Below are 16,324 nucleotides of genomic sequence, written 5' to 3'. Positions count from 1 at the left end.
CTGAGCGCTTAAATTTTAAGATTTATGCAATCAAAAATAAGGTACCAGAGGGTGACTATTTGATGTTAGTGTTCCATATATTTTTTGATTGCAGCCACATTGAACCAGTTAACTCAATCTTATTTCACTTCAGCCAGTAAGGAAGTTCCTTCGGCTGCTCCCTTGTTTGCACTCGGGGTCGCCACAGCAAATCCAAGGTGGATCTGCATGTTGAATTGGCACAGGTTTTACGCCGGATGCCCTTCCTGACGCAACTCCACATTACATGGAGAAATGTGACAGGGGTGGGATTTGAACCGGGGAACCTTCTGCACTGAAACCAAGTGCACTAACCACATTAACTTAATTTAATGTGACATAATCCACTTAAATAACCGTAGTAGTGTGTAGTATATATATGGTGCAATCTGACAACAAAACCAAAAGCAAATGGCTTATAGTCATTTATGATAACATACACAGCTTTGGGATAATGATGCAGCCAATAAAGCATGTTGTCCTGAAACATGAAAGTCGGTAGTTGAATCCCTGAGCACTCCTGTATGACAAAGTAAATTCACTAAACCAAACATCCTCAAATCCGAACTTCTTTAATGAACAGTGTATCTGTGTTGAATCTGTACTTCTGTCTTGAGTATTTACTTTAATGTTGTGTTGTTTGTACTTAAAAAGCTTAAGTTCTATTACCTTCAATGCTGCACTTTGAAACAACTTAAAACATGAGTGAATGAATATCAATTTAGGTGAAATCTAAGCATGAACACCAACTTCAAATATCTCATTTCTAATAACTTCATTTTATGTACTTAATTTTTTTTATAGAGTCACATCAATTTTTTTGGAGTTACGCAAAATTATCCAAGTGAATACTGAATGATACCACAAAAACAAAGTTCGCCAGTTGTACTGACTCCAGAACTCAGGCTGTATTCCACAAAAGCAGTGATGTAGAATTCACAGAGGCACACAGATCGGAGCAGTGCCTGCCCCACCTCACTTCAGCTGTCACGCAAAGATGCAGCCGTGACACACTGAAGGATGGCAAATGTTTAGCAACGACACGCCATCTGCTCTGCTGAAGTTGTGGTATGCATTTGTGTCTCTCTGTACTTGAATGCAAGTATTTCAAGTTGCTTTTCGATGTACCCTCGCCCGGTGAATCCTTATGTTCATGAGTGTGTGTGTGTGTGTGTGTCTGTCAGGCGTGTTTGTGCTACCAGCTCATCTCGTCATTTGAAGCTGGAGACCCCGAGACACGCCAGACGTGGGATGCAACGTGGCTGAATACATCACAGTTCCACATAAGCGCACGCACGCACGCACGCACAACAGTGTATACATAGTTGTATTTTCACTTTACTAACTTTAATTTATCAGTAGATTCGTTAACTTCAATCCATTTTACCTGCCTGGCCTCGCTTTCTGCAGACATAAACACACTCACATACACGGGTGATTCTTTAACTACGGGCACTATTGGCCTTGTAAATGTAATTTCCACCACACCATTGCCTTACAATATAAAGCACCTTGGGGCAACTGTTTGTTGTGATTTGGCGCTATATACATGTGCTCTGATGTCACTGTTTATCTCCATAGAAACTACCCAAACAATCTTTCATACAAACTGTTTAGGGACATTACAGTGTTGTGGTGGAAATTACGGCAACAGTGTGGGACAACTACATTTTGTTTAAAAAAATCACAACAGTTGTATGACATTGAATACCCCAATTATGTTTTGATTATTTTACTGATATTTTATTCAGAGATATTTTAAAACATTAGAAAAAACATTTCTTTACCATTCATTTTTATCATTGAAGATCAAAAGTCTGGGTGTGGGACAAGCACAAAACGGCAATATTTGCATATAATGACGCTGAAAAAAAGGTGAAAAAGTCATCATAGACTACTAGAACAAATTTCTTAACACACTTTCATTGTAAAGATAACTATAAAAGTCTGAAATTTCCCCTTTTTTCTGTTTTTCATACAATATGATCAAAGGACATAATAAGTGCCCGTAGTCTAAGAATCACCCACAAACAGAAGCTCCTCTGCACTCATTCTACTCTTTTCTTGGCTGAATCAGCAAATATCTTGACCTTTAGCAATACCACCTGTTCCGACACACCTCTCCAACTCCCCACCTGTGAGCACCTTCCCCCTCGCCCACCTGTCTTCCGTGAAAGAGGCGCTGATCTGTATCCCACAGCTGAACCATCTGTTCACGTTCTTCGATCCGATCTTGGCGGTCACACTGAGCCCCTAAGCTTCTGCTTTTCTTACCGTTGTCCAAATCCTGAGGCGCAGGGAAGATATCCACGAGCCAAGCAATAGGTAATGGGGTCAGCATTGAACAAGGACAAAATCTTAAAGTATGATAGCTTATAAAGGTGGTGCATTCCAGACACAGATGCAAGGTGGATTGGTTGAATCCTGGACCCGCTACTGGGATGAATCCCTTCAACTCCATAGGAGGAAGGGGACAAAAGAAGGACAGAGTGAGCACCTCTCCAGGCTGACACGGAGCAAACAAAATGCTAACAGTCAAATCGAAACAGTGCTGGGTGAATCGAAAGAAGAGATGAAGACGTGCCGAAATGAACTCCAACCTTTCAGCCTTAGACAACAGAAGAAGTTTCTGGATTCAAACAACGTATTTTGTTGTGTTGATTTCAGCTAACAGCACTTATATTCCTAATGTAGATCTGGCTCAGATCTGATGTGTTTCCATTTTCTTGCTATGAGAATGGTAGGGTCAAATGCAGGTCATTATCATAAATGTGAACCGTGCAAAACAGAAGTAGAAAAAAATTAAATGAAGGTCACATCAGCAATTAATGTAGACATCCAAAACGTTTGCTAATACGAGGTCTGCCAATAAAGTATAGGTCCTTTTTATTTTTTCAAAAACTATATGGATGTCATTCATATGGTTTTACGTCAGACATGCTTGAACCCTCGTGCGCATGCATGAGTTTTTCCACGCCTGTCGGTGACGTCATTCGCCTGTGAGCACTCCTTGTGGGAGGACTTGTCCAGCCCCTTGTTGGAATTCCTTGTCTGAGAAGTTGCTGAGAGACTGGTGCTTTGTTTGATCAAAATTTTTTCTAAACCTGTGAGACACATCGAAGTGGACACGGTTCGAAAAATTAAGCTGGTTTTCAGTGAAAATTTTAACGGCTGATGAGAGATTTTGAGGTGATACTGTCGCTTTAAGGACTTCCCATGGTGCGAGACGTCGCGCAGCGCTCTCAGGCGCCGTCGTCAGCCTGTTTCAAGCTGAAAACCTCCACATTTCAGGCTCTATTGATCCAGGACGTCGTGAGAGAACAGAGAAGTTTCAGAAGAAGTCGGTTTCAGCATTTTATCCGGATATTCCACTGTTAAAGGAGATTTTTTTTTAATGAAAGACGTGCGGGCGGATTGCAGCGTCATCTCGCAGCCGCTGCGACGCTCCGCCACAGGAAAAACACCTCCGTTGGAAGCCTTAAGGACAAGTTGGAACATGTCCAGCTGTTAAACAATTTCTCATATACTCACTCCACTGAAAGCCATCAAAAGCCGCCTGGATTTTACAAATGGTTATCAACACGGAGGTGTTTTTCCTGTGCCGCCGCACCGCGCTGGCTGCGTCCCGACGCGCGGACCCGTCCGCACGTCTTTCATTAAAAAAATCTCCTTTAACAGTGGAATATCCGGATAAAATGCTGAAACCGACTTCTTCTGAAACTTCTCTGTTCTCTCACGACGTCCTGGATCAACAGAGCCTGAAATGTGGAGGTTTTCAGCTTGAAACAGGCTGACGACGGCGCCTGAGAGCGCTGCGCGACGTCTCGCACCGTGGGAAGTCCTTAAAGCGACAGTATCACCTCAAAATCTCTCATCAGCCGTTAAAATTTTCACTGAAAACCAGCTTAATTTTTCGAACCGTGTCCACTTCGATGTGTCTCACAGGTTTAGAAAAAATTTGGATCAAACAAAGCGCCAGTCTCTCAGAAACTTCTCAGACAAAGGAATTCCGACGAGGGGCTGGATGACTCCTCCCACAAGGAGTGCTCACAGGCGAATGACGTCACCGACAGGCGTGGAAAAACTCATGCATGTGCACGAGGGTTCAAGCATGTCTGACGTAAAAAACATATGAATGAAATCCATATAGTTTTTGAAAAAAATAAAAAGGACCTATACTTATTGACAGCCCTCGTACACATGATAGGGACAAAGTTAAAAACCAAATATGTGACATCACATCATGCAGCAACAAATTTTTCAAAAGTGACTTCTTCCTTGATTCTTAACACTTGGCATTTTGAAAATGCCAGTTGTTCACCCTGTACATGTGTGTAGATGATTAAGCCACGTCTGTTACATGTGCATTACACAGTGTTTGGACTGTGGGAGGAGAACATGCGAGGACTCCTGAGGCTGACATTTCCACTGTCACACTCCTCACTGGAACGATCAGATGTCATGACCGTCGCATCTCAGTTACACAGCTTCACGGTGGAGGGGCATAGAGAAGATGAAAACGAAGATGTGAAATTTCAGCTACAGTTCGCCAGAAGACACATGGGAAATGCAAGCTTAGATTTGATCTCTTGACTTGTCTGTATGGTCTTCCAATTTGGTGAGTTAATAGATTTCAGCATTTCCTGTTCTTGAGTTACGGTGTTAAACTGAACAGGATTTTACAGCATACACTGGGTGTCAAAATGCAAACCCCCGTCCGCATCGTGACAACTAGGAAATGGATCAAGTAAGGGGATTGCCTGTTGGGGTGAAATGCGATGGGGACCTTGCGTGCCTACCGTATTTCACCCCAACAGGCGGAGCACTGATGGAACAAAAATCCTCAATGGCAGATCAGGCATAGGAGATGATGGTTTGTAAGCCAATGCCTATGAAGGCGTGTAGCACGTCCTTAGACCCCGATCCTCTGGGATTTCTCAGCCATCGGCCCAGACTAAGTATCTCTCAAGGGTCGTGTGTTTCTTGGTGTGCAACGGCATTCACACGTTAAACGCACCCATGCACAGCCGTCTGTAGTTCACCTGAGGATGTAAATAACCCATCCGGAAATTTAGTAAGAGACAATCTTCCTCGCAACCAAGGGAGTGCGATGACGACAACCACGTACATACCTAAAGCCTAGGAATCCCCCTGAGAACAGTTTTAGGAGCTTCTATGATCTGATGAATTTGCATCCTCTGTATAATCTGCCATCAGATCATTTCACACAACGAAAACAGAATCCAAATCATGTTTTATTGTGACTTCTCCTTCCATTCAGCACATTATATTCACTGCCTTTCAGACTTCAGTTCCAGCTTTGTAGAAGTTTGCAATCAAAGCAGTGGACCAAAGCGAAGACCCTGTCGGCTTCCACGCTTGATCGGGCGCTTGGCATTGAAAGTGGGAGGAAGGCCAGCCGGAGTCAGATGCTGGAGTTTGTCGTTCTATCTGCCTCTCAGCACAAAGACGGCTTTTGTCTGGGGGGGGTTGTGTATCTTTGTCTTTCACCCACATATAACGCGCTGCACTCATCCTCGTCTCCCCTGTTCTGTGCGCCAGGCTGTCTATCTCTGATTCTCTTTGCTTGGTTGACTTTTCTACTGTTCTCGTCAAAATCCCACCAGGTGAGACAAAAGCAGAGAGACAATCCCTGGTGCACGGATGCAAACACGCACACGCAAACTCAGACAAAAATCAAACAAGCATACACCCACACACACACAACAACTTCAAACACACAGAAAAGGAATTTGTGAGCGTCAGAGAAATTTATAGTTCTTCAAGGGCACCGATAGGCAGCGCATCCTTTAACAACTCCCTGACAGCAGGTTACCATGCAGATGAGCCAGCTGTTTTGATGGCATCTTCTCAGGTAAACAAACTCACGTTGGCAGCTAGCTGAGATGTTAGGGTCGCCACTTTCTCCTGAGAGGCATCCAGTTCTCGACGCAGCTTTCTGATTTGCTGCAAACAAAGACAAAAGGTAAATGTGTGGTAATGTCTCCAAGACATAAGAAGAAGAAAAATGTACAACCAGAGTAACATTTGCGATACAAAGTGACGAAGAGTTTCTAACACCCATTTAGAAAACTTTGACACTGTGTAAAAAAAACAAAAAAAAAACACTGTGAGAACAGAAAGTGTGGCGGAATTACCGTGGAATTTTGGACTGTTTGGCCCTTGATTGAAAAGAGAAAAGTTAAAATTAACACTATGTTGCATGCCTCTGTCAAACAGCAAGTCGTAATGTGGCTGAGGAGACAGGTTATCACAAACCAGAGCACCGGTTATCTCAAAACACACAGACATACACCTGGCCTGGGTCAAACAGTATTTGTGGGAGCTTCTGATTTTCTTTGGCATACAACAAATGTCAGATATGTGAGTTTATGAGGTGGGTTTAATGTCCCTACATACATCCTGTTCAAACCCTTTATGTTGATGAGACAATTCCCTAAAAAACAAGTACATTCTATGCTGTCTTTTCAATGTTGGTCAATACCAACAGCTAAGCATCGTCTTCTCATGTTTGCATTGAATATGTCTGGATTCATATTTGTTGAAATGAAAACAGCACTCATCTACCATGATGTCATAAGGTAAGAAGCAGCAAAAGGAAAACCCATCCTACAATAAAAAATACTTGTACCTAGACAAAGTGCAGTATATGTCCTATGTACATTATTATTTTAAAGATGTCAAATTAACTGGGAAAAAAAAAATCAGTTTTGATAGCAAAAATTTTAAAAAATTGGTATTTTTAATTTCAAAGTCAAGACAAGTCTGTTGAATATGATATAAATTAAATAAAAATCTTTAACAATGGTCTGAATCATGCTGTACCACAATTAATTATTTTACAACCAGCTACAGGCTTTTCATGCTTAAGAAGATGAAATTTAGATGAAAAACAAAAACTACATTAAGACTGCGTGCAAAAATTGACACAAACGTTTGCAATAAAGAGCAAAATGTTTAATATTTTTTCTCCAGATGGCTACTCTTCATTTTAATGTTATGACTGCTGTATTTATCATTAAATAATACAACAGTGAAGTATGCACTTTTGTTTTTAGGAATGGTAAAATGGGAGCATTTTAGGGTATTTTCACAAAATCTAAATTCTTCTTTGATCTAAGGCTCATGTCTCCAGACAATTTTGTGAAAATCAACTGATCAATTGTTTGAGATACACAATCAATCAAACAGACAGAACCGATTGCATAATACTGTGTATGTATGTATGTATGTATATATATATATATATATATATATATACATACATACATACATACACACACACACCACACACACATACGCGCACACACAGCCATCCATAACTGTTCTTACTGGCTGAAACTCCATCCATCTGACACTTAATTTAAAGGCTTCAAATAAACACTGCATTCAATTTGCCACTACTGTGTGACCCAGGATCTAAGACATGTGAGATGGAAGGATAAAATAAAATAAGGACAGGAAAAAAGGATAGTAAGAGAAAAGCTAAATCAGATCCAAAATCAAAGAAGAATCAGTGATAAAGTGGACGGAGCCAAACAAAAAGGCCCAGAGAGGCAGGGCGTGCTGTCTAGTTTTGTAGAGTAAGATTATATGATGAGTTAAAAAAACAAACAAACTGTAAGCTATGTAAGGATGTGTGGTTATATAAGATCAGGATGAAATGAATGTTGATGTATCGATCATAAAAAGCAATGCAACATAGGGTTAAACTGCTTCACTGTTAAACTTATCTTTTTTTTTTTTGCTTGGCTTTAAGTTTGTTTTCACCAATTGCAATTAAAACGTAAATGGTGCTGTAGAAATATCACTGTTTGTGCTTTGATTAACACTGATATACGTCGTCAGAGGCAACAAAAAGACACATGAGCTTGCAGCATACACATACACACATACAGACACACACACACCCTGAAAAAGCAGTTGTAAAAAGAACATGGATACATGCTTATGAGCTGCACAATAAAATCAAGGAAGTAAAACTAGAAAACGGTTGTTCTTTATCATCTCCCAGTGGACTTTGAGATGCGCACCCCCACCCCTTGCCGCAGGCTCAGAATGGCGCTGCAGAGAAGCATGCATACAGACAGGCAGGCAGCAGCAATGTGACCCGTCCTTACCTCTGAGTGCGCTTTCTCCTCTGTCTGAAAGGTACAAGTGCACACAGGTTAGCGTGGCGATAATTCAAAACAGCTAAATAATATTAATTTTAAAATTATTATTTTATTTAACAAAGCTTTTAATAAAAATCATTTACTTAATTTTAGTTTTTAAAAAGGATCCCAAGCAGTTACATATGAAAGATGTGAAAAGATTTAAAGAAAAAAAAAAAAAGCAATGAGCAAAAAAATAGGAAAAAGAATGTGACCTTTTGACCTCTTAAAATAGGTTAAGGTTAGCCATCTTTGAACTAGTCCAAGGTCTGTGTCCCAAGAATGCTCTCTGTAAATTTGAAGACCCCGGCAGTAATAAGACTGGAGTTATGCTAATCACAGAGAGATGGATGGACGCAAAGATTTCACAATACCCAATGGCCATATTTTGGTCTTGGGTAAAAAGCAAACAGCCTTTTAATTAAGAGATTTAAACTGCAGAATGTATCACATCTGTGAGTACAATCTCAAAGAAAATCTGTAAAAATGTTCACATTAAAGTAGACCTGCATTGAAATAAATGTGGTCAGATTTCAGAAAGAAATAGCTGTTATGTATTTATAAGACCCTTGTGAATGCAGTAAAGTAAATCTGTAAGCCCAAATTTGTAATTCAGCTGAGAAATCTTCGTTTAAAAATGACAAATTTGCAGCTAACATTTAGCCCTCTGTGAAAACAGTTTGTAAAGCCGTATCATTTCCATGACGTCAGGGACAAGACGACGCCCTCCCGCCTTCAGTCCGATCCCGCATTGAAATTGATTTTATCTGTTAGTAATGTTACTTATGCACATCCTGGTTTCAACATCCAAAAGTAAGCAGCAATGAATGTGAGATACAGATCTGTGTGCTCAGATCTGCAACGACATCGACAGCGGGCGCCGTTCTTCCTCTCCCGCTCTCTGCCTCTGCTACGCTCGCTGTTTTAATGCGGCAAAATCCACAGCACCGCACGTCTCGGCAATCAGAGCCCCAGAGCTCCATGGACGCTGAGAGAGCTTTATATATTTTTAATGACTGGGATTCTTTGCAGGTCTCGCCTCCATATCCCGCGATGGTACCGGAGGCGAAAGACAGTAGATTTTCATTGCGACACCACTCAATCAAACGGGCGTATGAAAAAGTCCCCCAAAATAATTTTCAAGCACAAATAAAAGAAATGTGTACTCACCAAACGTGCCGCAAGACAATATGATGTTTTAAAAAAAGTAGATCCTTCCGTATAAGACAAGAAAAAGGTGCAGATGCAAACTGACGTAAATCCACAAATTACAATTGGTGCAATGCATGCTGGGAGAGGGTCTTGTCCATGACGTCTCGGCAGCGTCCATGATGAGAGGGACAATTTGCGTAAATGTAAGTCATTTTTTGTTCAAAAAATCTGACTGCATTTTTTTCAATGCAGGTCTCCTTTAAAAAACATTAATATGGCTCAATGGACAAATTGGTACAATATCTTCATAATTCATCTGGGACTTTGCAACTTTAAAGTACAAAAAATAAAACAGGTGGAGGCGGAAAGCAATCAGTCTTTCTTTAAAACTAATCTGTTTCATGTAATATCAAGAAACCAACACTGGTTGAGTTTCATCCTCAAGTTGGCCACGTAAAATCGTACAATCATGGAAAAGACAATTATTCTCTGAAAACACACTGTAGAAATACTGGAAGGGCCATTTAATGGATCTTATTCATTTACATCATAAAACAAATCATAAAAGTGTGTCAGATCATTTAATAAGTTGTCCCTCATTTGAATTACAGAGTTGCACAGATGCATCTAAGAAATGACTCATGTAGCAATTTTAGAGAATAACACAACCCTGAAATTATTCTATTTTTTCTGTTCCACCAATGGCTGGAGTATCGCAGCGGTTCCCAAAATTGAGGTGGTGGTGGTGGTGGGTTACGGCAAGGCAAATGAACAACAGGTTTGTTGCTGTAGGATATTTATGTATGGTTTGGTTATATTGCTTTTTAATGACACACTAAGCAACTGGGACAGTTACAATATCTACATATATTTAAATCATTATAATTTTTTATAATTATATAGATTGTGTGCGTTTTGGCAATTTTTGAACAGCGTTTGGGCTGGAAACCATCAGCTGATGATCATGCTGCAGCACTGGCAGAACAGACAAATTTGTGAGAATAAAAAAAAAAATATTAAGATATATGATTCGTGTCACTTTTAATCATTTGACTGTGAAGGTGATTTGTTACTTTATTTTGCTATGATCAATAAAAAGTTGTAGTTTTTTTATGAATTTCAATGTTTACATAAATCCCAGTGGAGTTTGTAAGTAAAAGACGTGAACTTGTGTGTTGGAGTGTTTCTCGAAGATATTCTGATGAACAAAGGGGGGGGGGTCCTGCAGAAAATGTTTGGTAACCACTGCATTACCAAATGACATCAGTCTTTTGAAATGGGAGGCGCTGGATGTTTGGCGCTGTGACTAATAGTATACTGTTAACGTGGAATTAATCATACGCAAATATACATGCGTAAGGTCACATTACTTAATAAAACCACTGAGAAACAGACTCATGTTACCCATTGCACATCACATTACATTATTTGCTCGCAAACAACCTTAACAGGCTTATTTCTCAACCAAGTGTATGAAAAGCGTACACTTATGTACAGCAGATTTGATTTTTGTCTAAGTTGAGAACTTGTATATATATTTCAGGAGGCCAGAAGATAATGGATTTACAGCAAAACTTCAAGAAGTGTCCACTCACCTAATTTGGTTGTATTTAAGTAATCAATGAGTTATGTTAGAAAAACCAAACTTACTGCTGAATAAAGTGAAGACGTGCTGGAGACCAGAGACAGTGATGAGCCGTGAACTGCAAAGAGACAGAGACACAGCAATGAGTGATGGTTTTCCATTGTGTGATTGTGTTTGTTGTTTACTCACGAACAAAATTCATTACATTTTGGAGCAAATATGGACAAAAGGGCAGTGCTCAGAAAGTAAAGCTTTACTGTAAACTACAGCATTTTACTAATGTGGTCGGATCTGGCCTGGAATCCCCATCATAATGATTTAAAATTAATAAGTACCCATCTAGATTATTCTGTTGTAACTACTTCTTAGCAGGGACGGCTGTAAAGAGCTACAAGAAGTAGTACATCAGCCACAAAAAGATGAGAACACAGTGACCAGACAGCTTAATCAGTCCCAGTGTGAACACAGTGAGGGCCTCATTAAACCTGATATTAAAGCATGTGGTGACTAATGGAGTTTTCCTTTACTGGCTGCATTGAGGCACAATTTGTTGTAAGTACGGGCTCGTGTCTGTGGTGGTGAAGGTGCATGTGGTTGCACCTGATGAGAGCCTTCATGCTTGGTGACCTACCTTCATCAGTGCTGTCCCTGAAGGAGCCAGAGCGGCTGATGGCTGGCGGTCGTTCTTCCAGAGAGGTTGCGCTGCCACCCAGTGGGTGACCCTCTCCGTACAGGTCAAAGGATTCGTGCGCGGGGATGCTGTTGGAGCGGCTCATGTTGCTGCTGCCTGATGGCAGGTTATACTGGGTGATGTTAGTAGGGCTCACTGCATGCAGAGAAAACACACACATCACCGTTACCATGGTATGTTACCAACCAGAGACTCCTACGGCACATGAGTTAATGCAAAATTAATCAAGAGTCGATTATTGGGCCTAGGTTGACTGTCACATCAGAAATATATTTAACAACAAATAATAATAATAATAACAATAATAACTACAACAACTTTAGCCATTCCCAGGATAAACAATGGTGATTAAAAACTCAAATATTTATGTGACCACAGGATTTTATGTCAACACATCATTAAACAGCATCCGTAACATTTAAGCAGTTTAGACTGCTATTGCAAGCAATGATAGCCAACCAGCTAAATGAGCCAGTTTTCCAAGTGGAAATGTAGGATTGCTACAGCCATAATTGGATCTAGTATATCTGCTGAGCTATTTCAAATGTGGTGCATTAAATAAATAGTAAATATACTACATATAAACATCACTTTTCCATCGTGTGAAGATGCTCCAAGTGCTTTACAATGACGAGAGGGAAAAAAACACCTCCCCAAAGCTTGCAGTTTTAACAGTTTTCATTCTGACAGTTGGCATCCTACAGACTTACACAGGTTGGAGTAGTGGTATTTCCCAGCGGTGGTGCAGGCAGCTCCAGGAGGAGACAGTGGGGACTGGCTGCCCGTGTCCTGAAGTCCCCCAGTGGAATGAGACCTTAACCACTCCTTCCCTTCCTCACTGGAAGCCTGCCGAGAAGATGGGGGATACCTGAAATGCACAGACAGCAAAATCGGATCACAAGAGGAAATCCATGTCGTCAAATTCTGATGCAGTGATGAAATGGGTGTGTGGTTACAGAGCAGAAACATGTGACCAGATGAGAAAAAAATGAAAACACATGCAAGTCACACCAGAAGCATCATGCATGTGCAGCATCATATTCAAAAGCGGCCTTGCTTCAGCATTCCTAAATGCACCAACGCTGCCATTAATCTCTTCTCGGCTCCAAAGCGGCTCGGCAGCAGAAAGCCTCCTTATCAGACACATGACAGTCGGCCATATTTAATCCTCTAAGGATGATAATTGAGTTTGTGCTCATCCCTTTCCACCACAATCTTCCTTCCAAAACTGCTATTAGTCTGCATGTCACATCTGACCTTGCTCCACACCCCCACGCCTGCACTTCATATTCATTCAAGCCTGGACTGATGTGTGAGGTGTGCTGAATAATGTGACGCTGCATTTGTCTTTCATGGCAGATACAAATAACCACGACTCAGGGCTTTGTTTTAATGGGGCAACTGCAACAACGACAACAATAACAACAGCAAAGTGTTGAGCGATGTGCTCAGGGAATATATGCTCATCTGAGATGCAGCACTACCATGAGAAACCTGTAAAATAATTAAATCAGCAACAGTTAGTCTTACATCATCAACTGTAGCAAGAAAGGCAGTTTTGTGTTTCCTCTTCAGTGTTTTTATTTTTGCCCAACAAAGTGATAGCATGACAGCTACTTTCACAGCAAATTAAGTGGTTGGATGTTCTGACTTGTGCAGGGTTAATATAAACTGGTAGATTAGGGGGAAAATAGCAGATCTGGACATATTCAAATGCTGTCATACTGTCACTGATTTAAAAAGTAGCCTGCTGGGATTATTTTGTTGCTACTTGCAATAAAATAATCCAAAAATGTTTGCTGCAGATGTCCATTGACTGTCACAAATTAACGAAGCATTTGTCAAAGGCGAGGAGTGCGCTTCGAGGCTTGATTGCTAGCCGTGTTTTCAAACAACTCGGAGAAAGGTCAATTTATTCTTTCCGACTCAAAAAGGGCTTGAGCACCAAATGCTATATCAAAATGAAAGAATGACTTCAAACCAGCTGGCCTCTTCAAACTCCGCCGCTGAGCTCACCAGTAGCGCTGTGTAATTGGCTCAAGAGGCCGTTCCCTGCAGAGCTTATGGCGCTGTGATGAATGCATTGTGGTATTTCTGTCCCTATCTCTTTACTCTGAGCAGAATTCAAACTATCCATTCTCTTCCGCCTCCTGGCTGGGCAGCACAAGCGCTATCAAGAGGTTTAGGCCATTTAAGTGAGCTGAGGAAAGATTGCTCTGTCATGCCGGCATTTGCTGCAATTCTGCAGCAGACGTGGATGAGAATGCACACAGAGAAGACACACAATTAGAATACAAAATGGACTATAAAATGCAGTATGCATATATTTACAGGTGTGCAGTGATGAAAAGTTCTCTGGGAATTCCCACATGGCGTTATTAGCTAATTAGTCAAGCTAACTTAGTGGCGTAGCTTTTCAGCTATCACTCAAAACTATTAGCGGACCAATTAGCTCCCACAAAATTTAGTTCTGCTCATTTTAAATCAGCTAACTTTTTTTTTAAAAATATGGTTTAATGGTGAAAAATAATTGCAGACCCCAAGAAGTGAAACTGACACATTGCATCAAGACAACAAGCTATTAAAAGTTAGCAGTTAGTGGTAGCTTCAGCAGTTTAATGTTATCAAGGTTAACTTTCAGTTAGCGGATTAGCAATTGTCAAAGCTAACGTTGAAGCTAGCTGTGCCCACTACTGCTCGTCAGATGGACTGTGCTGGGGAAAACGTGAATGATGTTAGCGTCATTAGTGCCATCGACCAATAGTCAAGCGCATCTTGTAGATGTAACAGTTTTGTGTATAAACTGCGTTCACGTGCTAAATTGTGAAACCTGATACTTTCAGGAAATCTTTCATCGGTGAGTATTAAAAAAATCTGAATCCACGTCTGATTTTAGAGGCAATTTAAGTCCTCAAGTATGAATGCTGCTGATTACAAGCTTCACTCGGCTCAGGGTAGTCACGCACACATGCATGCACACACACCAAACAGAAACTAGCTCTTTTTCATGCAAAAAACACATCGTCTGCTTATGCGAGTGAATAAAAAAAACAACATGTGGCTGCAGATGTATTTTGTACCTCAGTCCCTTTTTGGGAAGTGTGTTTCTGTCAAGAGGCATGCTATTAAAACACAAAGCATGAGCAAATTAGCATGATGGAAATAGAAGCAATAACATGGCTATTGTGTATCTTGAAAGCTCACTGCTGATACACATACACATATGTAAACAGATTTACTATATGAAGGGAAAAAACATGAATGCATCACAGTACAAGAGACACCACATGTACAACAAATCAATGGCTTCATTTTGAAGACATACAGTAAAAAAATGAGGGAAAGTAAACGGTTGGATTGTTTATTCTGTAATGTATTGCATGCACAATGTGTGGAAAAAACTATGGAAACAGCACAGTAGAGACCTCCCATGGGAATGAGCATTTGAAATGATTTGGACTGATCCTGGCACATTTTCTGGTATGGCTGAGAAGAAGCATTGGCTGAAAAGTTCACAGGTCAGTTGTGGAGTGTTGTGAATTAACTCATCCTCATTCAACTTACTGCAACATCCACAATCTGCTATACTGCATTAGTTCACAGGCTGAACTAGGAAAGTGTAGCAAGTGAAGAATCTCTGCATCTGAAAGACTATGCAGAAGCCCTTATCTGTGCACCAATTTCAGCTTCTTCTAGACATGTAGATCAGCATGTTTTAAGCCTACCTAGAGGAAACTTCTGGTACTGGAAGTGGAAGACATACGAAAACTATAAACTGATGCTAAGTATTCCTAAGATACAGCCAAATCTCCAAAATAATGGTGCCAATGTCAACTATCTTGTGAAACGTACACCATTTAGAACATTTTTTTTGTCAGGTCAGGCAACCACAAGGGCAGATGACTGGTCCATCTCCACCTCTTGTAAACCGTCTATCTGCTGCAGCCATGTGAAAGGTTGGCGTCTCCATGGCCTTTTCCAGCTGCCTGGAGTCCTAAATGTTGAGGCACCTGTATGCTGGATGATGCCCAGAGAAACACGTCACATGGCTGAAGTGTTGTAGTTGATATTTTCCTCACAATGCAAGTAATACTCCTCTTTGTCTCACTCATTTCAAGCAACCAATCTTTTGACGGTACCCAGCAATCCACCGAAGACACCTAGTACCAAGGGTATCTAGTCATAGAGCAATAATGTGCCATTCATTTAGAAAATCTGTTGCCTATAAATGATGTGCAAGATAAATTTGATGTTTGTATGATAACCTGAATGACAATTACAGTTATCTGCCTCCCCACTTAAGGTTTTTTCTTGCTCTTGTTGCTGTTGCCACACCTGTACAACACCATCATATTCAACTCTTGCATCTACGACCAGTTAAGTCTCAGAAACACTGGCTTGTAATTCTGTGGCTCTAGAATGATACAAAATTTGCAAAAAAGAGAAAACTAACAGGGTAAGAATGTTAACTTTTTAATTAACACGAGTAAGTTCTAGATATAGTATTGCATGGCCAAAAACACCAAATCAGAGCGCTGTGTTAGAAGTTTTACTCACTGTATTTTGTTTGAAAACTTGAACTGCATCTACAGTTTGTTCTGCAGAAATCAGAGCCATACCAGAAAATGAAATGTGCATAATTTTATTTCCAACATTCATCCATTATTTTTAGGTGTCCTCTGCGCTGTATAGCTCTACATTAAG

The 16,324-nt window shown here is 40.6% G+C and overlaps 1 protein-coding gene across 5 annotated transcripts in view; it reads right to left on the bottom strand.

The window, feature by feature from the left end:
• nav3 (neuron navigator 3) overlaps positions 1-16,324 on the bottom strand; it is a 442,110-nt gene that overhangs the window by 34,643 nt on the left and 391,143 nt on the right. For all 5 annotated transcript variants that reach the window (XM_034162968.1, XM_034162969.1, XM_034162972.1 and 2 more), the window contains 7 exons: positions 14,701-14,742; positions 12,331-12,488; positions 11,561-11,755; positions 10,995-11,047; positions 8,160-8,183; positions 6,177-6,200; positions 5,908-5,985 (listed from right to left, as the gene is read on the bottom strand). In XM_034162968.1, coding sequence (XP_034018859.1) covers positions 5,908-5,985; positions 6,177-6,200; positions 8,160-8,183; positions 10,995-11,047; positions 11,561-11,755; positions 12,331-12,488; positions 14,701-14,742 — 574 coding nt within the window. The remainder of the gene's footprint in view (positions 1-5,907; positions 5,986-6,176; positions 6,201-8,159; positions 8,184-10,994; positions 11,048-11,560; positions 11,756-12,330; positions 12,489-14,700; positions 14,743-16,324) is intronic.

Source organism: Thalassophryne amazonica, chromosome 22 (assembly GCF_902500255.1).
Source record: "Thalassophryne amazonica chromosome 22, fThaAma1.1, whole genome shotgun sequence".
NCBI lineage: Eukaryota > Metazoa > Chordata > Actinopteri > Batrachoidiformes > Batrachoididae > Thalassophryne > Thalassophryne amazonica.
This window is presented reverse-complemented; position numbering and strand designations above follow the sequence as displayed.